This window comes from Monopterus albus, unplaced genomic scaffold (genome assembly GCF_001952655.1).
Source record: "Monopterus albus unplaced genomic scaffold, M_albus_1.0 scaffold228.1, whole genome shotgun sequence".
Taxonomy (NCBI): Eukaryota; Metazoa; Chordata; class Actinopteri; order Synbranchiformes; family Synbranchidae; genus Monopterus; species Monopterus albus.
In genome coordinates, this window is record NW_018128108.1 from 585,505 (window position 1) to 613,326 (window position 27,822).

General features: G+C 41.0%; 3 protein-coding genes across 5 annotated transcripts in view; all 3 read left to right on the forward strand.

Moving 5' to 3' along the window:
• The first annotated feature begins 861 nt into the window (after positions 1 to 861).
• On the forward strand, positions 862 to 16,687 carry jph3a (junctophilin 3a). The gene is made up of 5 exons (XM_020619926.1): positions 862 to 2,244; positions 7,506 to 8,286; positions 9,463 to 9,587; positions 11,090 to 12,321; positions 13,968 to 16,687. The coding sequence occupies exons 1-5, from the start codon at positions 1,863 to 1,865 to the stop codon at positions 14,046 to 14,048; spliced, it is 2,601 nt and encodes an 866-aa protein (XP_020475582.1). The 5' UTR covers positions 862 to 1,862; the 3' UTR covers positions 14,049 to 16,687.
• A 2,144-nt stretch (positions 16,688 to 18,831) lies between these two features.
• Positions 18,832 to 24,495, forward strand: LOC109971569 (zinc finger protein 319-like). 2 transcript variants are annotated; one of them, XM_020619912.1, is made up of 2 exons: positions 18,832 to 19,548; positions 21,058 to 24,495. In XM_020619912.1, exon 2 carries the CDS (start codon positions 21,207 to 21,209, stop codon positions 22,983 to 22,985), a length of 1,779 nt encoding a protein of 592 aa, XP_020475568.1. In that variant the 5' UTR covers positions 18,832 to 19,548; positions 21,058 to 21,206; the 3' UTR covers positions 22,986 to 24,495. The 2 variants fall into 2 exon arrangements, with proteins under 2 accessions (XP_020475568.1, XP_020475570.1); XM_020619914.1 differs by lacking the exon at positions 18,832 to 19,548 and adding an exon at positions 19,571 to 19,745.
• Positions 24,496 to 26,571: 2,076 nt separating this feature from the next.
• Positions 26,572 to 27,822, forward strand: part of LOC109971572 (casein kinase II subunit alpha'-like) — a 15,737-nt gene continuing 14,486 nt past the window's right edge. The window contains exons 1-2 of one of the 2 annotated variants that reach the window (XM_020619918.1): positions 26,572 to 26,592; positions 26,692 to 26,818. The gene's annotated coding sequence lies outside the window, so the exon portion shown is untranslated. The other variant, XM_020619919.1, reaches the window with a different exon arrangement.

The window sequence follows — 27,822 nt, forward strand, 5'->3', positions numbered from 1 at the left end:
GCAGTACTGTATATGTTTGTTGTTTATTCTGGGTCACATTTAACAAAGAAAGATGGTGCACTGAACATCTGGTTTGCAAATTGTTGCTACTACATACTGTTATTAGTACATAAATGTGTGTGTGTGTGTGTGTGTGTGTTTATGTGTATAGGGCTGTTTAGAGTATTATAATGTTGATTTATGTCGCACCTATGTTGGGTTTTCCACTGTGTGCGTAACAACCATAAATATCGCTTTCCTCCTTTGACATCAGTTACCGGTCACCATACAATCCAACAGATGGTGTGTTCAATGAGAGAAAGATTTCCAATACCATCATGCTCCAGTCATTGATTAGAAAAATATTAACCATGTGACTGCTCCGAACATCAAGGTGGTTGAAGCGCCCATAATTTGGTTCCATGTTCATATACGGGGTTTAGAAATGTGTTTGTAGGTTGGTGGGCATTTTTCTGTTGAACAGGGTCATTCTGGGTCTTTGAGGTCTTCAGTAAAGCTCACTCAAGTGACACCCATACAGTCCATTGGTTAGCCTTTGATACAACAGCTAAAAAAGACAAATAATTAGCTAAAATGAGAGTGGCACAGGATCAATGAGCTCACAAACCTCCAGTTATCAGGAAAACAGTTTGCTGACTGTCCACATTTCAGTCTGGGAGGAGGAGGAGTGTGAGCGAGTGAAATGAGGCTGGATAATTAGGAAAAGCAGGCTGTATCCCCAAAGGGAGAGAGCAGCGAGCTCTGTACATGCAGCTATTCGCAACATCCCTCCGTCTCTATCTCTTTAAGAGCCCAGAGAAGGAGTGTGTGTTCAGAGTGTGCATGTGTGTATGTGGGGGAGGGGTATTGGCTGGGGTGAAACAGTCCTGTAATGAGCAGATTTTAGACAGAGAGATAGAAAGAGCCAGAGAGAGGCCAAAAACCAGGAGAGGACGGATGACTTGGTGGAATTGGGATACAACAATCCAGATTTAGGCGAGTGCTAAAATGGAAAGGACAGAGGGAAAAGGGGAGGAATAATTTTCTGCTTATATTTTTTCCTCTTGCTCTTCACAGCCTCATCTTCAGGAAAGAGCCTCATATTAAGATCACAGCAGAGCAAAGAGGAGAAAAAAGGTGAAGAAATAAGATACGGAAAAATATTCACACTCCATTATTTCTGCCGAGGAGTGCGTGCAAGGCTGAGGCTGCATGTGTGTGGTTATGGATGTGATTTTCTGAGTGTTAGCTTGGATTGCTTGTTTCCAGGCCATGCTATAGAGAAATATCTTCAACTTCTCTGCTCCTATGATTTTTTTTTAAATGCCGTAGGAGTGCAGCAGCATCCCTACCCCATCTCCCTCTCTGTTTGCTGGTGCAGCAGGGATGTGGGGATGCTGTAATGTCTGACTGAGCTGAGCTCGGTTGCTGCCGCTGTCGCCGCTCTGTGGGCCTCTGGGACTGGAAACACCTAGGCCTTGCTTGTCTGGAGTGCCCTGCTGCACGGCTGAGGCAACGGGCCGGCAAGCTGCCAGGCTGCGTGGAGCTGAAAGTGGACGAGGAAGTAGAGGCAGAGGAAGGGGAGAAGTACTCTGAGCCTGCATACCCATGGGCAGCTGTGTTCATCACTCTAGGCCCATTGCTGAGGCTTAGATTGCTTCTCCATCATAGGGTGATGCTTTTTGGGCCATCTTCTCGTTTTTATAATGAGCAGCCAGTGTTTTTTCTCCTAAACTAAGAAGAGAGGGTGAGTCAAGGCCCTACACCTCCATGCTACTTGATTCAAACGAGGCCTCATTCCTTCTTGCTCCCTCTGAGTGAACCAGGCCCTTGTCTTTTCTTTTTCTTGACATTCTAAGGATTTGCCTAAACCTGTTTCATGCATGTCCACTGGAGGCAGGTTTGACTTTGATGATGGGGGGTCGTACTGCGGGGGGTGGGAGCAGGGTAAGGCCCATGGCCGAGGGGTGTGCACAGGGCCCCACGGACAGGGCGAGTACGCAGGGACCTGGAGTCATGGCTTTGAGGTCTTGGGTGTGTACACTTGGCCCAGTGGGAACAACTATCAGGGCACCTGGGCGCAGGGCAAGCGGCATGGCATTGGAGTGGAGAGCAAGGGCCGCTGGGAGTACAGAGGGGAGTGGACGCAAGGATTCAAAGGTCGCTATGGGCAGCTGGAGAGCACAGCCAGTGGGGCCCGGTACGAGGGGACATGGAGCAATGGTCTGCAGGATGGATATGGCACTGAAACCTACTCTGACGGAGGTAAGGCTCAAACTGATTGTCTGAAACACACCTGTTAGGGCCACTTTACCCCCCAAATATCTTCCCCATGCTTTTGTTTTCATGCCAAACTCTAGTTTGGAGATCAGATTTACAATGGCTAGAAAAAAAAAAAAAAACAACCACAAATGTTCAACTCACGTTCACACTGGCCAGCCCTTATCATTAGTGTCAGAAAACAACAGAAGCAGGCTACGGATGGTGATAAAAAGAGGGCAAGTGTATCTAATATTAGAAATGAAACCATGTTGAATTCTCATCACTGCTGTTTGGTGCGCACAGGTATATCAGGTGTATAACACCTTCACCTCTCTCCCCTCTGCATCTCACCCTCTGTGCTGTGAAGTCTCCATGGTAACGGGAGGCAGCAGGTCAGCGTGTCACTAGGGACCAGCTCTCAGCTCTCTAATTGGCTCTCTGCTTCTGTCAGTCTCGGTGACTTTGGGTCATGTAATCTAGGCCGCTTGATAACCAATGCTTGTAACGCCCGCCCCCCCGAGCACCGCGCAGCACCTGGATGATGAAACGTGGAGTTTGTTTTTTAGACGGCTCCCTGCGTGAGCATTAACGTTACAGCCGTACACCTGTTGGTGTAATACAACACTGTGAAATTCAAAGAAGGGAAACGGGAGAAGAGGACAACATAAAAAAAGACTGCGTCACACAACAGCTCTGCTTCTTTCTTCCGCTCACGTGGAAGCCCTCCGACAGATGAATAGGGCGCGCGCCCGCAGACATACAGTATTTTCCACAGCCCAATTGTGCAGGCTTTTCTCCGTCAAATACACAGACCCCCCACCCCACCCCTTCCCCCCCAAAGAGACAGGTCGACCAGCAGAGCAAGCGATTATCAAACCATACTCCACCTACTGTACAGACAGGTCCACCGAGCGTGAGACCGCCGGTTTGGGTTTCAGCACCGCTGACAGCTCCTGAACAGTAAACTAGTGGTGGACGAAGTAGTAGAAGTATCAGTAAAATACTGGACTACAACTAAGAGTTCAGCATTCAAATTCCCACTCTTAATAAAAGTAGCCTACAAAAGCATCGTTATCTAAATACATTTAAAGTATCAAAATGTGTCCCTCAAGCATTCATTTCATTTTTAAATGAAACAGTTCGAGAAAAAATGTCTCTCATGGATATGTGAAAATTGTTCGAACCCACAGTTACACGCTGTTTTTATTTTATTATTATTTTTAAGGTATCACAAGCCAACAAAGTTGGAACCCACAACAAATTCAACAGTGTGTTGTATTTTATAAACTTACCATATGCATACTCTGCATCTGCAGCAGTTATATAGGCTGATCCTCAAAGTAGCTGTGAAGCAAAATCTTACAATAGTGTGATGTGAAAAGTACATTTCCTTCCGACATGAAGTGGACTGGAATTAGGCTATAACGTAGCAGAAATGCAAATATTATTGTTAAGTAAAGGTAACTAACTCTAGTAGCCTACTGTACTTAAGTGAAATAACGTGAATGTAGGCTAAATGTGCTCAGTTACTTTACACCAGGCAGAACCGTATTTAGAACTTCCTGCGTCTTAAAAAGCTCGAGGAAAATACTTGCCTGTAGTAATAATAATAATAATGGATACACAGAATATTCAGGGGGAAAACATTTGAGACTTGAGATTGGATTGCATGTGAAGCCACAGGGTTTGATTTCAGTATTGTAGACAGCTCCTGACCCAGAAACATAAAAACCTGTTTTTCTAGTCCCGGAGCCTTAAAAAGCTTAATACCAAAATAATTTTCACTTATTCAGATGATAAACAATGGGCTGGAACTCAAAAAGGCAAATTACTGGGAAAAATATTGAAAATAAGCAGCATGAAGTGAAATATTTGATTTAGTTTTGTCTGTATATAGAGCAACAAGATTCGGTTTCAGAACAATGGACAGCTCCATTTGTAAGCGTAGTTGTGTCTCAGTGCCGGTGTCTGGACTACAGTACATAGGTCTGCTGACTGTATGCAGTATACTGTACTGTATATAGGCTATGCTAATCTGTATAGCACACTGTTTTAGGTAGTAAACAAGACAATCAGTGTTCTTTAACATTTTTTTATAAAGAGGAAACAATATAGTCCTAATTCACGTACCAATGAATATGCCACTGCCAATGAAACTTAACAAAGACAAAGCAGCATATTAATATACTAACAGCTTGCATGTTTTGTTTTTCCACATCTTACATGGGTTGTTAAACACCTTCTGCAATTTAATGTAATATTTTGCAGCTATGAACACCCCTCTGTTTCCTTTTGTATTGCACTGTGGGACAATATTGCCCATCAACAGCACAAAAACCATGTAGTTTTATTCAACCGACTGTTTACATAACGTAATCACTTGTCCCATGCAAAAGCACTGCATACTTACAAGATCAGGTAATAATGCAGATATCACCTTAAAGCTGCTCTAATCAATATTTTATATTAACAATATACAAATGAGGGGTTAGGCATAGTGACAATGGTGTTTCTTCATTTTCAGTGAAAAAACTTCAATAGGTCTAAACCTACACCAAACAGCAGAAAGGCAAAGTTAATAATAGCTGTTGAGTCCACTGGATGTATAAACAAGTTGATATTTGCTAATACACACTTCATAACAACTACATGGGCTGAGGTCAGTGTTTGCAGCCTGTTGCTCTGCCCCCAAGTGGCCAAAACAAATCTATTAAGTCTGCTTTAAAGGGTCATCGTGCTTTGCCAAAACCAATCATGTCTTGCCTGAGTGTTATTTGGAAAGAGACAACAAAACGTCAGGTGTGGTTACATTTTATATTTTCTTGGTTTACTGTTAAATAAACTTGCTCACCTTACAAGAAGTTCAGGAATATTCTACTGACCAGAACCAGACTACTGCCATATTTTCAAACATTTGCATGAAAAAAAAAATAAAATAAAAAGGTCATAGTGACAAACTCAGTTCACCTCAGTTCATTGGAAGGTTTTATCCTTTTTTTAACTGTAACTCCTCACTTTGGTTTCATGATCCACAATTTTATTGTTTTGATGAATTCTCATTGCTATCAGAGTGTTGTTTACAGCAGCAGGCAACAGCTTTCTATGAAAAGTTCTAAAAGCTAAAGAAAACAAACAAAAACACTGTAGGCCTACACTACCTACTCAGCACCAAACAGTGGTATTACAGCAATTTTAGCATACAAGTATACACTAAGTACTAAATGTAAAACATCTCACATAAATGTATGTTATATTACTGGATTATACTTACACATGCATTTTTGTATTGTCACCCAATGTAAAGGTGGAGCTAATTTGAACTTCTGTATATGCTGTTTTAATGACTGCTGGTTGGTTTGTTCACTCAAAAAGAATGGATTTGACAAAGTTTTTTAGAGAGGTAAGGTTTGGCCTATGGAACAATCCACTGGATACTGGTACTGATCTGGACCAAATAATATTTTAAAGGATTCTTCACCATTGTGAGTGTTGGAAAGGCTTCTGACTATATGTGATTCCCCTTGTGGTGAAAGTGTGCAGCTGCGCTGAAGAGCATTTGTAGTGAAATCAAGTGGAGCTAATAAGTATAGCAGGAGGCTTGTTGGAAAGTGGACTCTAAAGAGGACTTACGTGCAACCAAATGGTGTGCATTGTATATGTCTATGAAGAACTGTAAGTAGACATTATTTCAGTCTGCATGGGACAATTAGGCTATTTAGCTGTTTGTAGCATTTAGTAATTGCTCAAGTCTATCATATTTCGTGAATAACATTCAAACTAATAAAAATATCAATGTAGTTCCAAATATTGGGGAGAGGTTTTCATGGTCAAGGAATTATATTATGAGAGGCAAACTATTATGGGAAAATAGCTTTTATGTAGAATGGCATCATGGGGAAACTGATATACCCTGGCGGAGGTTTGCACTCTCCTGAGTGCTGTCTAGTGATATAAAGTAGGACCTACTGAGGCTGAGCCAAGATTGCATGAAGGAAGTGTAGACAGCTACTGAAATGCCTTTCATGACCTAAAACTCTCCAGCCTTTTTAGCTGGAAGCTCTGCTGCCGAGCTCCCCTGTAAATGGAAGCGACAAAGTGTGAGTTTAACCGGAAGCTGCTGAGTTTCCTGTCCAGTAATATGACACTCTGGATCAGTTCCACCTTTTGTTCTGACCACCTCAGGGGTTTGCAAAAAGAATGGAGTGTGTAAGATGTCGACTTCTCCCTACTGCAGACCTGCTTTGTTTGAAAGTTTCTCCAGGGAGCTCTTCTCCTTGAAAGAAGCATGGGTGTTGATTGCAGTTGACTGATTTCATTGGTGTATGGCGAGGAAGACGAGAAGAGGGCATGTTGCGGGAACTTCAGGATAACGGATTCAAATGATTGTGTATAACAAAAGGTTTTATTTCTGATCATTTTTAGAAACTTGAAGAAAAACTTCAGGGAAGATTTTAGAATGACAAGCCTGCTTTTTTGTTTTAGAAATGATGAAACTGTCACGTTGTTGGCCCTTCATCCTGTGCTGTAGTATGTTATGTTGGTCTTCCACATCCCACCTCTGCCAAATCTTAAATTGTTCACTCAACACAGGAACTTTTTTGCAGCCTAGAGATGCCCTATATCTGGTGTTACTCTGGGTTTATTTCAAGTGTTTTTTTTTGTTTTTTTTTATTTTAACAGCTTTGATGTCATGCCAATATGTCTCATCTTGACACTGGGATATTTCAAAGATTTTATTTCTGGCATTAACAGTCATTAAAAGTGTACACACAAATAAATATATCTGTTGCTTTTCACACATTTGTTGGCATTTTAGAATACAAATGATTACTACTGTTTTTTTTTTAAGACAAATGCTCCAATGTTAATATTACATCCACAATTGTGCCATCCAACTCAAGAGTCCTGCATTCGCCTCTATCTTTATAAATCTTTTAATGTTGAACTTTTTTTTTTAATTGCACGATAATTTTGAGTACAATAGTGTTGTAACAATTAGAGACAGAATGTGTTTGTGTATAATGGCAGTAAAGAATCATGTGTATTTAAGTTAATATTACCACTATGAGAATTTCTAAGATAGCCATGGAATAAATAGATGATAATGATGAAAATAAAGAGCTACTCTGGATTAGAAGCAGTGGACCCGCCAACAGACAGTATCATCCCTAGAGGCTCGCATGGCTGCAAGCTAGGAAAAACTTCCATAAGCATTTGTCATATTTCTTCATCTGACTCTCATTTTGTCACTATCTTTGTTTCAGGAACCTACCAAGGCCAGTGGCTGGGAGGCATGCGTCATGGCTATGGTGTGCGTCAGAGTGTGCCATACGGCATGGCGGCCGTTATTCTCTTCCCTTTGCGAACATCCATAAACTCCCTCCGCTCCGAGCACAGCCACGGCCCTCCGGCTGTGCTGGAGGATGGCACTGCCACCACCCCCACAGACGGGGTGGTGGCCGGGCTGGCTGGGAGCCCTGTGGGCCGAGGTGGGTTCGCTCTGACAGCTCCAAGTGAAACTGAACGACAGAGGAAGAGAAAAGGCCGCTTCCGTCAGTCCATCCTCAGCGGACTGAAGCTTCGACGCTCTGAGTCCAAAAGCTCTCTGGCCAGTCAGCTCAGCAAGCAGAGCTCCTTCTGTAGCGAAGCTGGCATGAGCACCGTCAGCTCTGCTGCGTCTGACATCCACTCTAACGCAAGTGAGAGTGAGCAGGGTTCTCCTGTGGATGCCACCGTCACTGAAATGTACGCTGGTGAGTGGCGGACCGACCAGAGGGCTGGATGGGGCGTGAGTCGGCGCTCAGACGGCCTGCATTACGCAGGCGAATGGGCAGGGAACAAGAGGCACGGATATGGGTGCACTACTTTCCCCGATGGCACCAAGGAGGAGGGAAAGTACAAGCAGAATGTGCTAGTGAGTGGAAAACGCAAGAACCTGATTCCACTGAGGGCCAGTAAAATCAGAGAAAAGGTGGATCGAGCTGTCGAAGCTGCTGAGAAGGCTGCAGACATTGCCAAGCAGAAAGCTGAGATTGCCATGTCAAGGTAAGACATTCCCTAACAACTCTGAAAGCATCTTTTCTCAATCAGCTTTTTGCTGTGACCACTGGGGACCTGCATTTAGGCTACTCACCATTTCTGTCAGTGCTACAACACTTGTGGTTATCTTACAGGAGAGATTACAGAATTTTTGTTGGATATGGCATGTCAGAAAATGTGGCATACTTCTGTGCACCAATCAGCAGTTAGCAACATCTGAATACAAATACAATGACAGCTGTGGGGTTGTTACAGTACATAAGACATATGACTTAAGGGGGCGTTCACCCAAAAAAGGCTGAGAACCACTGGTCTAACCAAATTCACTTTGTTTTACTTGTGTGTTACATGATGTATTTTATCCCTGAAACACCCTCCCTTTAAAAAGAGGTTCGCCAATGTCAAGGACCACAACTAACTGCCTACTTTATTATTTACCTCACTGATTAATCTCTTGATAAATCTTTCAATTAAATGATTTGACTGAATGTTTGGCACCTTCACAATACTTGTCCAACCAGTAATCCAAACCTCAAAATGATTAAACTAGTTCAAAAGAAAAGCAACAAATTCTCACATTTCAGAAGCTGGAACAGTCAAATGTTTTGGCATGTTTACATGAAAAATGACAAAAATATTAAAATAGTTGCATAATTGAGTAATCATTTGAGATGTACTTGTATTACTTTTTACTGTTACATGTCGTTGGGTACCACTTTAATCTGTAACAAAACAAATATTTTTTTAAGGTCCTCATGTTTTGCATGCAATAATCTGAATCTGTAAAGTCAACAGTACAATACAACCTTCTCAGTTAGAGTGGAGCAGAGGTATAAAGCATCTAAAGAAAATACTCAAGTAAAGTACAAGTATGTTAAATGTGTACATAAGTACTGTTAAGTATTTAATTAAATGTACTAAGTTAGATTCCACGACTGCACGACATGATGGCAGAAACAGAATGCAGAATACAAACTAAATAAATAAATTACATGCTTCAAATGTTCACTGTTACAAATTATGGAAATTCTGCTTGACTAATCTAAATAGTTTTTAAAATAAAGGTAAAGTGGGAAGCCATTTCAGCTCAAGTCAGGTCAAACAAAGCAGTATTACATAGATACAGAACCAATAATAACCTATGAAGCCTGTTTGACCTCAGTGGCTCCCTCTTCTGTGCAGGATGAGCCATGCTCGTGGGAAGGCGGAGGCAGCTGAAGGAGTGGCACAGAAGGCCATGGAAGAGTGTCGACTGGCCCGGATAGCTGCCAAAGAACTTTCTCCCTCCTTCCACATCTATGGGAATGGTGAGTGATCAGCAGACCCAGCGTGACAAGTTTTAATTCCGGTAAACGTACATCTGATGGATGCCATAGTTCATTTGACCGGTATCATTCTGTATCACTACACAGGGTAATTTGCATTATATGACAGTATTTACCACTGATTAATATGTGTGATGATATAAAAACATTTCCATTTAACCTGCAAATCTTTTATAATCAACAGGCTAGCCCTGCTGATATTTGCTGACTGCCAATATTAAAGTAGTAATAATTTGATAATATAATGATTTAATATTTTATTGAATGGGTCTAATGGGCACAGGTCCAGGGTGCCCTTGATCCCTTGAGCCCCTGAACCTGTAGAAATGACTGCTAATATTTCTCTGACCATAAAGCACCACAGAATGACTACAAAGAGATGCAAAATTACCACAAACAGACTCGGAATATGTCTTTGATCAGTGTAGAGCTGTGAACAGTTGGAGGATTCACTAGTTACTGTAACAGACAGTATAGATGGAACAATAACTTGCAGCAGTTTTGATAACTAATTAATTATTTTGGTCATTTTTCAAGCAAAAGTGTTATTATTTGTTAACATTTGCAAATCTTGCTTCAAAGTTCTTTGGAAAGCTCTTTGTCTCTATCCATCATGAGATCTTTCTTGTGTGGAAGCTTGGTAACAAATGATGCATTCGTAGATGGCTATTTTAAAAGAGTCGAGGTTCTCATAGCTACATGCACCAACCCAACTGATTCAAATTAACACAGGTAACAGAACTAATTAGTGGAATCACCTGGTTCAGTGCTTTTTCTTACTGTAGGTTCAGTTGTTTTTCCCATATAAACATATATATCTATACTGCATAGTGGGCAAATTAATGTAAGTATTTGACATGTCAACATTTTTTCATTAAACACACTGCTCAAGTATTCACTGCTCAAGCATTGGTATGATCTCAATAAGTCAACATAGCTAAAAACTTATAACCTTCCAGTCAATAAAAAACTCTGTACATAAAATTGGAGTGACAGAGAGAGAAGGAAAGCTGTGTTGTAACAGTCTAAATCAAAAAGGCAGCAAATTATAGATATGATAAAAGAGCATATTGAATTACATATTCATTTAAAATCTACAAAAAAGCATGTTTCTATATGTGAACTATAGGTTAATTATATATCCATATATACACTACTAGTCAAATATTTGGCCACACATTCTCATTGCATATGTATGTGGATTTACAGTATGCGGGCTCAGTGTGTCCACACATATGTTAATCTTATAATAAATGCCAACTATAGAGGATTGGCCTTTCAGAACACAAAAATCAAGTGTAATAATTTTCACCCTCTCTAAGACAACAGTGATTGCCTGTACATTGTTCAGTCTTTACGCAGCCTTTCACTCCTTTTGTTACTCTGCATGTTAATGACACTGACACACACTGTAGGTCTGATGGGTTTGTTCTGGACTGGTGCCAAATCACTTCAGTGGTGCTGTTCTCAAACTGCTCTCACAGGGCTCGAATGTCAGAGGCCCAAGCATCAGGACACCAAGGACAAAGACCATGAGGTCATCTCCACAGAAACAGACAGTCCGGAGCTGTGCACTCCAGACACCACGCCACCTGATCTCAGCCCCATGCTGAGTGTACCCACCTCACCCCCCCACAGTCCACCCAAGCACACCCATCACCCCAGAAATGCTTGCTTCATGCGTCAGACTGCTGTGGATGATCAAGGCGGGGCCGAGATCCAGGTAATGGTGGAGGGGCGGGGGATGGATCTGTCAAGGGGAGGGGCTAACAATTGGACCGATGACATGTATCCAGACCGAGGAGGCAGCAGCCGCTCTACCACACCCTCCCTTCTGGAAGAGCAAGAGGGTCAGATCAATGGCCACGAGCAAGCACCTTTGTCCAACCACAAACCACGGGAGAAATGCTTGTTCAATCATAAGTCCCGGGAATATACTTCCTCCTACAGAGCGTGGGAGCACTCCTTGACCAACCAAAAGCCCTCCAAACATGCCTCTTCCAATCATAAGTCAAGGGAGTATTCATCCTCCAATCACAAAACATGGGATCATTCTTCCACCAATCACAAGGCTAGCGAACATGCTTCTTCCAGCTACAAGCCACAGGTGCACATTTTATCCAATCACAAGGCCTTGGAACATAACATGTCCAATCACAAGACTGAGCATGCTTCTTCCAATCACAAGTCCCAAGGTTATACCTCCTCTAATCACAATGCAAAGGACCACGTCTCTTCTAGTTACAACCTTCCAGAGCATGCCTACTCCAACCACCATGTAAAGCAGCACAACCCCTGCAACCACAAGCTTAACGAGCATGCTGTAATTGACCAAAGGCTAGATGGCCTCACTGGGGGCTGGACTGCTGAAAGTACCGTTAGGTGGAGTCCTGCCCACTCACGCCTGACAGAGCAGGATGAGGAAAGGATGAATGACTATATGGTTGACATGAGACTTCAGTGTCCAGACTCGCAGACAACTCGGAGTCTGGGCCAGGAGTCTCCAGCCCCCAAAAACAACAGGCTGCGATCTCGAGGCCTTCGGCCAGTCAGAGAGGGATCCATGGACTCTGTACAGATGCTGGATAACCTGAATGTGGGGGCAGAGCTGGAGGAGTGGCCACTGCACAGGGACCTCACCCTCTCCCCACCCCTAAAGTCTCAGCCCATCACTCTGGAGCAGGAAGGAGAGCATCTGACCCTCAAATCAAACTCAGTGAGTCCTTATAACATCTGTTTCAGATACAAATTCTGTCTGCTTATTTATAGTTGTAAGGATCCATATTTTTTATTATTCTTTTAATTGCTAAGTGTTCATTTTAACAATTGAATAATTAGTTATCATGAAAGAAATAACTTGACATTGTAGGAAATATGCTTATTCATTTAATTGCTTGTTACTGTAGATAAGACTCTTAAATATGGAACAAGACCTGAGGAACAATTAGCCTAGCTTAGCATTAAAAACTGCAGGAACAGGAGGAAACAACTAGTGTCTGGAAGTTTCCAAATAAGAAATATTTCCAAAATAATATTTGGTTTTGTGTGTTTTTTGTTTTTATAAAAAAGGTCTAAGGTTAAATCGTAAAGGGGTAAGTTAACTACACTTCTGAAGGTCGATTTTGGTACACAACATCAAATTGCAACTCTAAAATTTGTGTATACGTGTTCCACTAACAGCAAGCAGAAGCAAAGATAACATTTATTTTTAGAAAACAGAGAATGTGAAGGTACATCATGCCATGTTGAATTTTAGGACAGGAGTGTGATTTTGGGAGATGCATGCACGCTGTATTTATTTGTTTACATTCTTGTTTTGGTTTTGGCAAGAAAGTTGCTTAAATCATTTTGATATCATTTTACTGACTGTAGTAATCCAAAATGGATAACCTTAACTGACTGTAGCTCATAGCAGACCTAGAGATCCCATCTATGAGAGTGCCATACTGAAAAATGACTCTGCACCCTGATCTCAGCTCTTAGTTTGAGAGCTAAGCAATCAGCAGATAACATAAACCATGCAGACGAATCAATTTCTGTCCTGTGTGTGCTCAAACTAAACACTGAAGTGGACATGCAGACATTACTGAAGCAGCTGCCACGGTATGTAGCCCTATGGGATAATATTTATTTTTTAAATCAACTTATAATGTAATGTATATCTCTTTGATGGATAATGAGCGTGATCTTCCAAAATGGCGTATTTACCCAAAATTTAACTCCACATTCTCTACTGATCATATAATTTGCAGATTAAATTAAATATTTCAGTTTGTTTTTTTTTACAGTTTAAGTTTAACACAGAATGAGATATTTTCTAATGCAGCTCTCACTCATTTGTAATCATGAATGAACTGTGAAGATCTGCAGTGAAAAAGTGCTCCAACTGTGAGATGTAAACATTGTTTATGGGAAAAATGAGTAGGACAACCAAAGCAATTAGTAATTCAAAACTGTACATCTCTAAAAGTAAAGCAATACATCAAATGATCAACAAAATGTCAAAATATCAGCAATACGGAAAAAATTACAATTGAAAGAGAGAAAAAAGGAAAATGTTATTAGTTTTAAGTACCTTAAAATAGTCACTTCAGAAAATCAGCACACACCTTGTATTTGATTTGTAACATATACAAACATATGAAAGGATTAAATTAGCTATAGCAAATATTATTATAATCAGTACTTCATCACCTTTATTGCCATCTGTTCTAATACAGTGTAATCAGTTGCCGCTGTGGAGTTTTGCACTCCTATTTCTATTTACCAGGTTTCATTTGAGCTTGTTTCTTGTAGCTCTGCTGTTGCCACTGTTTGCCACAACTGGACTAACTGTTTCTTTCCTCCTGTTTTGTCTCCTAGGGCTCCAGCTCTATTCTGGTGGTTATGGTCATTTTACTCAATATTGGAGTAGCCATTCTTTTCATTCACTTCTTTATTTAAGCTTATACAGGTATGATTTACTAAGACTTATTGATAACTACAGTATATTATATTATTACGTACTGAGATGGACTTTCTGCCTATTCGACTGGAGCCCGCAGCCCAAGTGACGGACACAGCAGAGCCTTTCTTTTGTTGCTACTGCTCTTTTCACCTCCGTTAAAGCCTGTTTCAGTTTCTCTGAGAGCACTGTTCCTTTTCAAATGCTTATTTTGAGCTTGCAACCATAGAAAAAAAAAGTTGCCGGATTAGAGTCACAAGAACGTAAAGTGTGCAGCTTTAAATAAACTAGTGTGGTGTATCAGGACACACATGCATGGGTGTCCATCATCTGCTGTTAGATGGACTGAAGATGGCACAGGCAGTTTTGCCCATTTTTCCTCCACTCTAGACAAGAATATAGCAACCCTTGTTTCCTGATCATCATGACAAATGTGCTAACCAAGAGCACAGCACATACATTCCATGCTAAACCCCACAGACAGTAACTCCCTTTGCCTTTTAACCATTTCCTCCATTTAGTCCAGTCCACCAGTCTCTAACCCCTATTCGCACTATGCGCTACAAACAGAACTATGCTGCAAGAGTAGATCCATGTCAAAGGGCTCCGTCATTATCCTTTTATTTCCTCTACAAAGTACACAGACACACACGACCATTGCATGAGGCTGTGTTGGGTCTTAAAAGTGCATTTTCTATCCCTTTAACATCACTGTTCTGTCTTCATTTGTACGCACTCTGTCCTGATTATCACTTCTTGTCATCACACCTGTCGGCAGAGATTTGGAAATCGCTTTACATCCATCCACATCACAGAATATGACTGAATCAGATCCACATTTGATTCATGAATCAAACATCAGTGACAAACACATGCCAAGACACAAGTCAAATTCTTGAAGAACTTCCAAAATTTATTGCAAGTGAAGTGGAATTTTATGTCAGTCCACACTAATGCACACATTCGCACGCAAAAAAAGCATAAACACATTTAACTGCTGAAATACTGAAGAGGATTCAGCCTTGCCCCTTTGTACAGCCTTGAGACTGTTATGTTATAACCACTAATTCTACTATATATGTGTATGTGTCTTTACTATTCAAGTTTGTTACTTTTTGCAAGACAGAGAGAATGCTGAGTGCCTCGTATTTATTCATTTTCCGTCTCAAGTTTATTTAACCACAACCCCACGTGGGCAGGCTAAGAGGAAACTAATAACCTTCAACATTAAGAAAGGTGACCCTCCACTCATCCAACCTCCCTCTTCACCCTGAAATGGCATGCACTGTTTTGTCTTTCTCTCCCAGACCCCCTTTTGGACCAGTCAAAAAGGGAAAAAATGGGGTTTCTACGGTGTCATTTCCAGACACCTTTTTGGCCGGATGAGATTTTTTTCAGCATGTTTGTTTAGCCTGCTCAATCTGGTGTCGGTTTGTGAGTTTCTTCCTCTCGTCTTTTTTATCCAGCAACACAAGGCTACATGAGGCATAGGGAGCAGTGTAAAATAAACGCTAGCTTTTAACTCTCAGTGGGTACTGAAATGTCCTGAATTTATGAATGATCTAAAAAGAAACTCTCTGCTACTGTATGTTTTATACTTCGCACCCAGTGGCATCATCATGTTGTGACATCATTGCATGCCCGAGCATGCTCTTTCTTACTCTTTGGTTTATGGGGTTGTTTCAAAGTTAATGTGGAGAAAATAATGAAATGTTTGAAATTAACTAGTTTGGTGTGGTTATTACTGCTGTCTCCACTGATACAATGTCATGAAGGTGGTGAAAAAAACTACACTTATTGCTTCTACTACTGCACAGGGTTGTACAACAATTCAGAGGCAAAATGCAGATTCAGTTTAATATGTAATATAATCAACAAACAAGTCATGTGTATTATTATATCAAAAACACGGGAAGATAGGGTGAGAGGGAGCTGCAGCTCCAACTGCAACATTAAAGTGATATACACATTAATGCATCAATGATTATGATCCAGTAATGTATAGTATTAAGAAACTGGCCATTTTGCACAATGTACTAAAAGGATATTGACTCTCAGCTTATAAAAGCTATTTTACTCTGTGGTTCTGCTACTTTACTTTCCTTATTTTGTAAGAGGTCATGAGCCAAAAAGTGTGAGAACCACTGGCTTAATCTTTAACAAAGAATTGCAAATTATAAGCTTCTCTGTTTAAAATCTAATGTCTAACAAGAAACTAAACCTGTCAGATAAATAAAACTGAGTAAAAGGTACAATATTTCAAAAGGCAGAGGAGAAGAAATAAAAAGTATCAGAAAATGGAAATTCACAAGTACAAGTGCATCAAACTTCTACTTAAGTACAGTACTTAAATATACTTTGGTGCTTTCTATCACTGACCAATGGCCAGGGCCATATCCAGGATTTTTGCCATACTGAGATCATAGGTCCAACAACCCTCAACCCCTTTCATCAAGCAATAAAAACAACTCTATAAAATGTTTGTATTGTTCAGATTTTTATTTGTTCATTTACCTCCAACAATTCCTCTAAATAAATGACATAATACAGTTTTTGTAATTGCCCTCCAGAATAGCACAAGTGTTTGCTGATTTGATGTGACAATGCCAACAAAGTTAGGTTTAGGTGCAAAAATGATTGTGATCAGCTTAAAAAATCAGTTGGAAACAGCCAGCAAACAGCAATTTCCTGGATCAAAGTCCAGTATTTTCTCAACCCACCCAGCCAACCCAACCTCTTCCCACTGCAGACTCTATGGCTCTACAACAGCACAATATTTCATTTTTTTTTTTTTTTGTTCCTGATAGACAAGAATCACAATTCCTGCAGCTGTTAGAGGGCTTTGTCGGTTGGACATGAACAAATATCATATTAGGGCTTTTGCTAAAACAGATCATTCTTCTTGGCAGGACCAGCTGTCCGCATTTTTTTTTCAAGCTTTTGCAGGCATAATTATTCTTTTTTTTATAACATATAAGTCTAATGCTGTTTCAGTTCCTGGCCACACTGCTATGAAATAAAACTATTATGGAGAACTACTCTGTCCTGGTGGGAAAATACTGGAATCATCATTAAAAAATGTCTGTGGTTTTAAGAAAATCCCAAAAGTCCCAGAGAAAATATAAACAGCTGTAATGATTTCAGTGTTGGAACCCAGATTCAGACAAAAGACAAGGGACTGAACTGAGGAAAACAAGGCTTTAAATGCTCAAAACGTAACATGGGAAACAACGGGTGAGAACTACACAGATGAAAGAGATCCGTCAGAACTGACTGGTAGTGTGGGATAACAGGTACTTCAAGTACAACAGTAAACACTAGTTTGCAGGTGAGTGATTGGTATGTGTTTCTTTGCAGGTAAACACTAGATGGGTGCTAAGTAACAAGGAAGCCTTTTCACACACACATGGCAGCTGAAAGGGCAGTGCAGCAGCTAGTGGGTATTTTCAAACAAAGGAGGTATTAGGCTGAGTGATCATACAGTGTCAACTCAGGTAAGAGCCTAGAGTTTTTTTAATGAGTGCCATGCAGGTGACTAATATGGGAACAAGCAGAGACAGGGTTACAGTAGTAAAACAGCTCGAAGCCAGGTAAGAATCAAATAGGGCAAACAGGGCAACTGAGCATATCTGTGAGAAACACAGCTAATGCACGAGGCTGCAGATGGCAAGCTGAGAATAAGTCATAATGGAGTGGTAAACCTGTTCTGGTCAGAGCAGAAATGTACCAAAATAAAAGCTTAAAACAGGAAGTGCTGAGAATCATGACAGACAACATGACCTCAGAGACCTCATTAGTAGCCACAGCCCAGACCCTACTTGGCCCTTGTGGGCAGTTTTTTTTTATTTTTTAGCAGAACTAAGTTATAGCAATATCTGATTTTATATGATTTTTGTTTTCCTGCGATGAAGTAATTAAATTTAAGTTATTAATAATGTAATAATGTTATTAGTGCTTTTTATATTGTGGTTTTATATTTTGGTTGTTAATCAACCTTAACAGGTCTGTTATCTATGTACTGTTCATAGATAATAAACTTCTTGATTTCTATATTACAATAAAAATAAAAATCAACCCTCAATGAGCTAAGTTAAAGCAATTTGGTCAGATCAACCAGACCAGAAAGGTTTGCTAAGTGTGAGTGGTCTGGTTGCAATGCAGTGCTATGAAACTATTATCATTTTGTTCACATTAGCTTCTGTTGACCTAAAAAGAAGAAGAATCTCCTTTAACCTACAGCTATAACCAGAAATGTAGATTTATGCAGTAATATTCATTAACTCACAGTTAAATCCATTTATGGCTAAGACAGAGAGGCTCTCTCTTCTGGTTTTAGGCTTCCTACCAGATGTCCTAGCCTGGATCACAGTGTTCTGCAAATTTTAAGCATCTTATTTATTATTTATTGAATTTTATACTTGGACAACTGCAATGTGGTGCTTATTGTTGATTTGTCAAACAAATACAAGTAGCACTCTTCCTCCTTACAACAAACATCAATGAAAATGCCAATTGTTGTTCCCTAATTCAACTGAAACCTCAAGAGGTCACCCTTTATTTCCATGGTTGGATTAACCTCTTGAAGTGTGGGGCAAAATGTGTTGCCCCCCCCAGTTCATCCCCCCTGTACATAACAGTATAATGAATTCCCCAGGCATTCAAAACCAACCAGTGCTCTATAGCTGCAATAATTTGTTGATTCATCAATGAGCGGATGGTTTATGCAATGAACATTCAATCAGTTAACAAAGTCAGACCTAAAATATTCTTGGTTGCTAAATATAACCTTGCAGTTGGCTTTAATCATATCTCTCTGTACTGGTCCACTGCCTCTCTTCACTGGTTACCAGTGAGATACATAATTGATTTGACATCTCTTTTATTTGTTTTTAAAGCAGTGCTTGGTTAGGATTAGATTAGGCTACACGGATGAACTCCTCACCCCATTTTATTTGACTTTATTCATTTACTTGAATCCCCTTCCTATGTCCATATTTATATTTCATTATCCATGTGTTATTTGACTTAACCCTCAATCAGATATTTTCTTAATCTCTCCGTAAAGCAGTTTGGCTTTATTGTTTTTAAATTTGCTCCCCATATAGACTGACTTGACAATTCAAAAGAAATGTGTGAATAAGTGAAACACTCCCCCCTGCTGGTGTAATGAAGACATTTGCTAATATCTTAACAAGCTTGTTTTCGCCATTGCGTTTGTTCATATATTCTTTAGACAAACTCTAGCAGCAGTTTATATCCGCTTCGGGTTGTTTCGGGCTCCTTTAGTGGCTCTCCACCATGAAGCGCCTGTAGCAGCAGCAGCAGCACAGCGGCGGCAGCTCGTTGCGTGGCGGTTTCCGGTGTCCGTCCGTCTGCAGGAGGATGGCGTCCGGCTTCAACCGCATCCCCTCTGCTGATGGTCCTCCGTGTCCCAAATATACCAAAGGTTGTTGGCCTAAGGCTAAAGACGGCAGTGAAAACCATCAATAACCAGCTTGAGTAAGTTATCTCGAATTGTATGTTTTAAGTGGTGCATTTTGCAGATGTACGAGGCTCGGCTGCAAGAGGTGGAATGTCTCCCTGCAGCTCCGGGGAGGCCTAGTTTGACATGGGGTCCGTTTGCAGTGAAGGCTCGTATCAAACGTTACACCAATTATTTGGGCCTTTGATAAAGCTGCATTTCAGCCGAAGCGACGGTACTGTATAGGCTGTTTTGTCTTTGCTTTGTTTAATTATTATGTGTTGTGTATGCTACGGAATATCCGTATATTAATATTTTTGAATGTGAGATGTGTTGCTAATCTCAAAGGAAGTCTAGTTGTTCAGAAACGTTAGCGAAAGCGGTTAGCCGTTAGCTAGGCTGCTGCAGCTGACAAGCTAACGCTTTATAGCTACAACCTGGAACACAAACAGTTTAACGTTAATATCTTGTAGAGAGCATAACATATGTCCAGCAAAACAAACTGGAGAGAGCAGCCTGTATATCAGCAAGCCATTTTGAACCCCGTAATGTCTAAAACCGTGTTTGACTGAAGAATAGAACCATTTCGTATTCGAGTTGCGTTTCAGGAAATAGACAGGGCCCAGTTCTTGTGTTTTAACAGTTCTTGCGGATTTCCTCTTAGAGTAAGGCTTCGCGGGTGCATATGACAACATATCTGCTTCACCGATAACGTTGTAAATTTAGATTAGAGATGGGCATTTCAAGATAAAATACTATTCGATGTTCGCTAGGAATTACTGGACAATTATTAGAACATTTATCTGCTAATCATTTTTGATAAACTGTTTAGTCTATAAATATTAAAAACGGCTTTCATAGTAGAGCTGAAGGTGACCTCTCCAAACCTCTTTCGTCCAACCAGCAATCCAAAATCATATACTAATTTGTTTACAGTGATATATGTATTGAAAAGTATTACTTCCTCTAACTTAAGAGGCTGGAATGAGAAAATGTTTGGCATCTTTTAGTTTTGCTTGGAAAATGATTAATTTATTGTCAAACTAGTTCCTAGCAGTTGCTTACCTGAGTAAGGGGACAATCATTTCAGCTCTACAACCAGCCTTAATCACCAGCTATTGAATCTACAGTAATGCAAGTGCACGAAGAGCAACAAATTCTCACCTTTGAACGCATTGAAGCAGAAAATATTCAGCTGTAAACTGTTAACCTATTATCAAAATAGTTGCAGATTCTTTTAAAGTTTATGTATTAATAGATAAATTGCTGCAGCTTTATTTCAGTTTTATTCTTACTACAAACAAAACTTCAAATTCCACCACTCAGATTATTTTGTCAGTGGATACAGCACCTTCCCTTTATGAAATGTAGCCAGTAAAGATAAATCGTGTAAGTTAGTGCTTCTGTCTCTCACATTGTTTAATAATGGATCATGCTGGAAGTGATGGCAGCTCATCAGCTCAACACCCTCCACTGTATTTACTCATAACAGTATTTCATGTATTTAACATATACAAAGTAATTTGTTTTGTTTTTTTTTCCTCCAGGTTTTCTCACCTATCTCAAAGGGAGTGTGTAAACACAGATATAGCACTTAGCTGAATGCTTAGTGTGCTGATTGCAGTTTCTAAAACAGATCTACCCTCTCAGTTTTGGCACTGAAAAACCCCTCACCTGCTAAGCACTGAATCCTTATATGCGAAGTGGAAGGATGACGGAGGCGTGGCAGCAGCAGCAACAACATGCAGTGGCTCCACCCTCTGTTGTGCACACGCTCCCCCAGGGGACAGACAACCCCCTGGGCTGCACTGTGTACGGAGTAGTCCTGCAGCCAGATACCACCCTGCAGCAGCCCCAGCATACCCAGCAGCACTCTGTTCAAGCCCAGCAGCCCACACTACAGGTAGGGGGCGAAAGAGGGCACAAGTGTGGAGCCTGTGGTCATGACATATCTCATCTGGCCAACCCTCATGAGCACCAGTGCATGGTGACCCAAGACCGATCGTTCCAGTGCACGCAATGTATGAAGATCTTCAGCCAGGCGACAGATCTGCTTGAGCATCAGTGTGTGCAGGTGGAGCAGAAACCTTTTGTGTGCGGTGTGTGTAAGATGGGCTTCTCCCTGCTCACCTCTTTGGCTCAGCATCACAACTCACATGGTAATGGAAACAACCCAATGAAGTGCTCCATCTGTGAGAAAACGTACAGGCCAGGTTCTGGAAACGCCACCCCAACCTCGTCAGCTGCCAACCCCCAGCAGCCCTCCACTGGTGAGACGTCTGGTGGTGGTGCAGCAATCAGTGCCTCATCTCCTCCTACGTTTGAAGCCTCTGCACCAGACAGGCCATATAAGTGCTCAGTGTGCCATAAGTCCTTCCGGCATTTGTCAGAGCTGACCCGCCACGAGCGAGTACACACTGGCGAAAAGCCATACAAATGTGACACATGTGATAAAAGCTTCAGCCAGTCTTCACATCTTGCACACCACCAGCGCACACACAGCTCTGAGCGGCCGTATAAATGTGCTGTATGTGAGAAGAGTTTTAAGCACCGCTCCCACCTTGTACGGCACATGTACGCTCATTCCGGCGAGCATCTGTTCAAGTGCAATTTGTGTGAGATGCACTTTAAGGAGTCATCTGAGCTCCTGCACCATCAATGCCAGCCAGAAGGGGAGAGACCCTTCCGCTGTGGTTCGTGTGGAAAGAGCTTCAAGCGCCCATCTGACTTGCGGCAGCATGAACGCACCCACTCGGAGGAGAGACCTTTCCAGTGCGAGGAGTGCCAGATGAGCTTCAAACAGCAGTATGCTCTCGTACGCCACCGTCGCACTCACAAGAATCCGGCTGATCGACCTTTCAAATGTAATCTCTGTGACAAGGGATTCCTTCAGCCGTCCCACCTGCTTTATCATCAGCAAGTTCATGGTATGGAAAGTTTGTTTAAATGTGCATCCTGTCAGAAGTCTTTCAGCCAGTCAGGAGAACTGCTAAGGCACAAATGTGGTGGCGAAGTGGAGAAGCCCTACAAGTGTGACGTTTGTGGCAAAGGTTACAAAAAGAACTCGACTCTGCAACGCCACCAGAACTCTCACTGCACTGAGAAGCCACTGAAATGCTCCATGTGTGACAAGCGCTTTGTGTCATCCTCCGAGTTTGTACAACACCGCTGCGACCCAGCCCGAGAGAAGCCACTGAAATGCCCCGACTGTGAAAAGCGCTTCAGGTACTCCTCTGAGCTGCAGCGCCATCGCCGAGTTCACACTGGGGAGAAGCCGTTCAAGTGTGCCAGCTGCGACAAAAGCTTCAAGCAACGCGAGCACCTGGCCAAGCACCAGAGCGTGCACTCACGGGAGACACAGTTTAAGTGCGTGTGGTGCGGAGAGCGTTTTGTTGACCTCAGAGCTCTGCAGGAGCACACAGTCCAGCACACTGCTGAGGGTGAGAGTTTCCCTGAAGCTCCATGCATCCAATGAGCAGCTGCTCCTCAGTCACAGGTAGCAAGTATGGCATTTGCCCTCAAAGCAATGTGTGCCAGTCTCCGCTCTCCCATTTGTAGTTTATATCATGCACCCAAATTATGTATAATAGTTTTTAGTACCAGTAAGATTTGACTCCTCTTTATCCTTTGTTGAGTAAAAGGCAAAACACTCTAAATCAGTTATTTTGGAACACATGGAAAAATCTTGAATAGAATGGAAAAAGTCTTGTAATGTGAAATGTGGGGAGATCTTGATTTTGTTTAGTACCGAGTGTGGGACCTTATTCTGTGGTTGCATGTGATTGTCTGTTTTGTAACTATCGATTCTGTTGTTGAACAATGGCAAGAACTTCCAGACAGTTCTCAGATACGTATGTTCATGTTAAGCTCCTCTGAAATCCATGTGCCTTTTTTTTACTGCTCACTCATTTTGTTTCTGTTAATTTCATGTCCAGTATAGTCAAAACCCAACAATCCATATTCAGCAGCTGGCTTGTGCAGTAGTATTTTTTCCACATATTAGATCTTAGGTAGTATCATCTGTTTGTGCATGAATATTTATCACACTTTAATATCACTGTTGTATCATACAGTTGGTTTATTTAGGAAAATATCCTAAGAAGAAAAAAAAAGTGGATTTGTGAAAATGTATAGCCTGTGTCCTACGAAATCTGTGTTGTTGCATCTTTGTATTAAAACCAATGACATCTAGGTAACTAACCCATACCTATCATGTCATACAAACACTTGACATGTGCAATAGAACATGCACAATGTAATATTTATGACTACTGATTCATAGCATAGTCTACTCTGCTATATTATAGATTGTATGTATACGCTTATGTAAACATTAAAAACCGTATACTGCTTATGTTACCTGCTTTTGTATTCACTATGAGTGAGCTTGCTGGATTTTGCAAGCACTATAGTTTCAGTTCCGGATGGATTGTCATAAGGTTTAACCCGACAAGACATCAAGGCATTATATTGCTCACTTGCCACAAACTATCTGCAGTAGTTACTGTGTGGTTAGATCTAACTGAAGTAACTTTTGGGGGTGTGGGGGATTGGCCTTGTGATATCCTCACAAGATTCAAGCCTCATCCTGGTCCAGAACGGAGTTGTATGTTGGTTGAGGCTGGGGATAAATTTTAAAAGTGTGTACTTTAGTTTACCATGTGGATTTCTATATTCTGTACAATCTTTGCAGTATATTTAAAAGGTGGTTTTGGAGTTTATAAATCATGGACAAAGGGAATAATAGAGGGTGACTGATGGGATGGATGGGGGACTGTGTGCCATGGTTTTAGTCCTAGTGAGTCTGCTTTAAAACCTCCTGTAGGAGGATGAACGAGTGTACTGAAGTGTGCCATTTACACATATGGACTCCAATATAGACTCCTGTTCATATTGTATACAGACAATAAACTGCCCTTATGAACACAAAGGTGTACATTTTGTTTCGTCACAGCAAATTCTATTACATGCATTTTGTCCATTGATTAAAATTTCCTAGAGTTGAAGACTTCCTCGTATGTTTTTTTTCTGCAATCCAAAAGTAAAGGTATGTTCAATTAATGAAATCAAAGAAAAGCACAGCTCCTTACACTTAAAGTACTTAAAGCCAGCAAGTGACTGGAGGTTTGATAATCAAAATAGTGACAAATTATTGTCAACTGACAAATTCAGTTTCAGCTGTTTTTTTATTCACATCCTTTTTTATTAAATTTATTGTAAATAGCAAAATTGTGAAAGATTATCAGTAGCCTACAATTGATACAGGTGAATGTCAGACATGACTCAGTAGCAGCTGTGTATGCTATTTGTCTTAACGGTGGTTTTTACTGCAGGCCTGCTAGTGTCATCTACTGATGTGAACGGTACACTTGGTTGTGTAACCGGTTCATTGTAGGAGAGTCGATTAATAATGATCAGCAGCCCTTTTCTGTCCTCAGCTAATGCTGTCATCCACCAAAATTAAAATACTACATTATTGGCAAATTCTGAGATCTTGAGTTGACAGTTGAAGGATGGGATCACATTTTTAAGTGTCCATATGTACATTCAAACATGTTTTGCTTGCTCCTGTTTATACAGTTAGATGCAAAAGTTTGGGCACCCCTTGACAAATATTTTCTTGATTCTTAGCTGGCTACAAGACATTTGTGATATCTGCCAGAAGTGGAGGTTACTGACAGTAAGGATGCCAAACTGGTACATGCTGCAATTGTTGCTTGTTTTTTCCCCCTTCCTATTTTTTTTTCCACAAAATTCATGCAATAAAGCATAACAGTGCATTAACATTTGAAGAAGGGCTCAATTTAATGTGTGCGCACGCAAGGACTGCATTTCCAAAAATGAACCAAGTACTCATGTGTTTTGCTGAGGGGTGCCCAAGCTTGCAAGCACCTCTACTGGCCATTAAGAGATCCCTTCCTGTTCAATGGAAGCCTGTTCAATGTAAGTGATGGGAGATGCACTTCAACATTTAACCAAAGCTAACGAGGCCTCAGCAGTTTCAATTATTTTAGACAAATCAAGTAGTATTCTTCCAAAGTTATGTCCGTTTTGATCTGATTTTCCCTCTTTGCATTTGTTTGGATAGTGTTTACTTGGTGAGTTGTAGTGGATAGACTAAAAATTTATATATTTTTGGAAAATACCCACTTGATTTGTCCGACTTGGAAATTTAACTCAAGAATATTTCACCCCTTCATTCTGAAAATCTCTGGCTCTTTTATTTAGGATAACCAATGCATGTTGGTGCATCTGGGTGAAACCGAGCACAGTGTGCTCCTGTACCTCTGCATTCATCCTGTTGCTTCTCTCAGCAGCGGAATAATCAATAAAAGCCAGTGTGCTGCTTCCACTGGCAGCCGCACATGCCCAGGCCATGACAGCACCGACACCATGTTTGACAGATGAGGTGGCACTCTGGGTCTTGTGCTTCTCCTTCTCTTTCCTGTTTCCATCATTTTACAGAGGATGATGTTTCTTCCATCAGACCACAGGGCTTTGCCCCAGAAATCTGACTTCTTCTTGTGTTTTTGTGAACTGTGTTTTCAGTCTTACCGAGGGTCTGCAGAAGCTTTCTTCAAAGTTATGTTCTTTTTGATCTGAAGAAATTTTTTTTCACCATGCAAATGATATTCTGGTCATCCACAAGACGTATGCTCCTCTGTACCCCACCTCTCACCCAACGTAAACTGGGATTCTCGACTACAACACTGGCAGTATAGCCTAGAAGTAGTATCAGACAGGAAACAAACTTTGAAGGCTTTATTTCTGTAAGCTACTATATTCACTGAGTATCTACTCTTAACCAGCTTCAAGCACATTTAAGAAAGAAGTTCCTCTGCTATACTATCATGATTTGAGACAACTATGGAAATAAAATATATTTACTTTTAGTATTCTTACATTGATGCAGCTTGAATTGTATACATACGACCTTGTTTGTGTTATATGCTTTTTATAATTACTTTTATTTCATTCAATTGTATATAGTTTGTCTTTGAAACGCAATACCCTAGTTGGATAATTCTGTAGATTAACTCGGTGGGTTTTCAGGTTACCAAGTCTTTTGGTTTACTTCCGGGGTATGTTTGCTGCAAAAGGACAAACTATTCTGCTTCTGCTAGGAAACCGTCACTTTCTTCATGAGTATTACTGAATAACGCATACTGCTGCTATTACAGACATTGTCAAGATCTTCAGACCCGGGGGTACCTCGTCGCTATACGGAGAGAAACGTCCCGCTGGCGTTGACGACCTATCGTTCATGTTGGGCGGACTTCCTCTGAGCTCGGATATTGCTACGACGAGGTTAGCCGGCTAATTTTAGCCCAGTTATTGATTTCACATTTCACTTATCTCGGCACAGTTTAATAGTCTGTTGTCCATAAATGTGTCTTGTATAAAATAATATGAATGGACGTTTTATATTTTTCTGTACTACTGCACTCGAGGTTCAGTTTTTGTGATTTCCTGTAGCTAAGATTGGTTACTAGCTTAGCTAACATCTAGCTAGTTGGCGTTAGCGTGTCCGAAATTATCTTAAAGGATGCTAACCTCTCTCATAGATCAGCTGAAATGTTACGATAACGCGACGAAAACCAGCCAGATTGACGATACTGTTAGTCGGACACATCTTAAAGTATAAATACTGGCTCGCTGACTGAGATGCAGTGTCGTGACGGGCTCCACACAGTTTGGGGTCTTTGGAGGGGGAATAGGTTAGTGATGACAGAAACGCTTTGCCAAGCTTTGAACCAATTGCTTCGGAAAATGGGTAGTTTTGAAACGTTTTAATTACCCCCAGCTGGCCAAATGCGTGTAAAAACAATAGTAAGACTCAAGACAGTTCTTGAACGATTTGGAAGATGCATGTTTTGAGTCATTTTCACACTACCATTCTGTCACAATAATAAATCTAAGCATTTCTATGATTACGCATAGACGTGTTGTATATGAGAAGGTGTTTATAAGCTGTGCATATAAGATATCTTCATCTGGGTATAGATTAAACTGAACATTTCAGTTGGAGAAAACTATATTTATGGAAAATGGGCCTCCCTGATGTGGACTGTTTGTGTGACAGATGACGACATGAGTGTTTTCACTGGGTTTTATATTAAGTAAAACAATTTGCTCAAGTGTTTTGTGGCCCCGAGTGATAACATGCTTAGTGAACACCTCAGGCAGCAGAAACCAGAGGAACTAGGGAAGGAAGAGCAGGAACCCTCATGGAAGGACAAACCTCTGCATGGTTATGTACCACTGTCAAATATTAGAAGTGGCTGATATCGAAAAATCCTACCAGTGGCTGG

Bases quoted from the DNA above. Each gene is read 5' to 3' on its own strand.
- LOC109971569 (XM_020619912.1), top strand. From the start codon at position 21,207: ATGCGAAGTGGAAGGATGACGGAGGCGTGGCAGCAGCAGCAACAACAT.
- jph3a (XM_020619926.1), top strand. From the start codon at position 1,863: ATGTCCACTGGAGGCAGGTTTGACTTTGATGATGGGGGGTCGTACTGC. The intron at 8,287-9,462 runs GTAAGACATTCC...TCTTCTGTGCAG, and splicing joins GCTGAGATTGCCATGTCAAG to GATGAGCCATGCTCGTGGGA. The intron at 9,588-11,089 runs GTGAGTGATCAG...CTGCTCTCACAG, and splicing joins CTTCCACATCTATGGGAATG to GGCTCGAATGTCAGAGGCCC.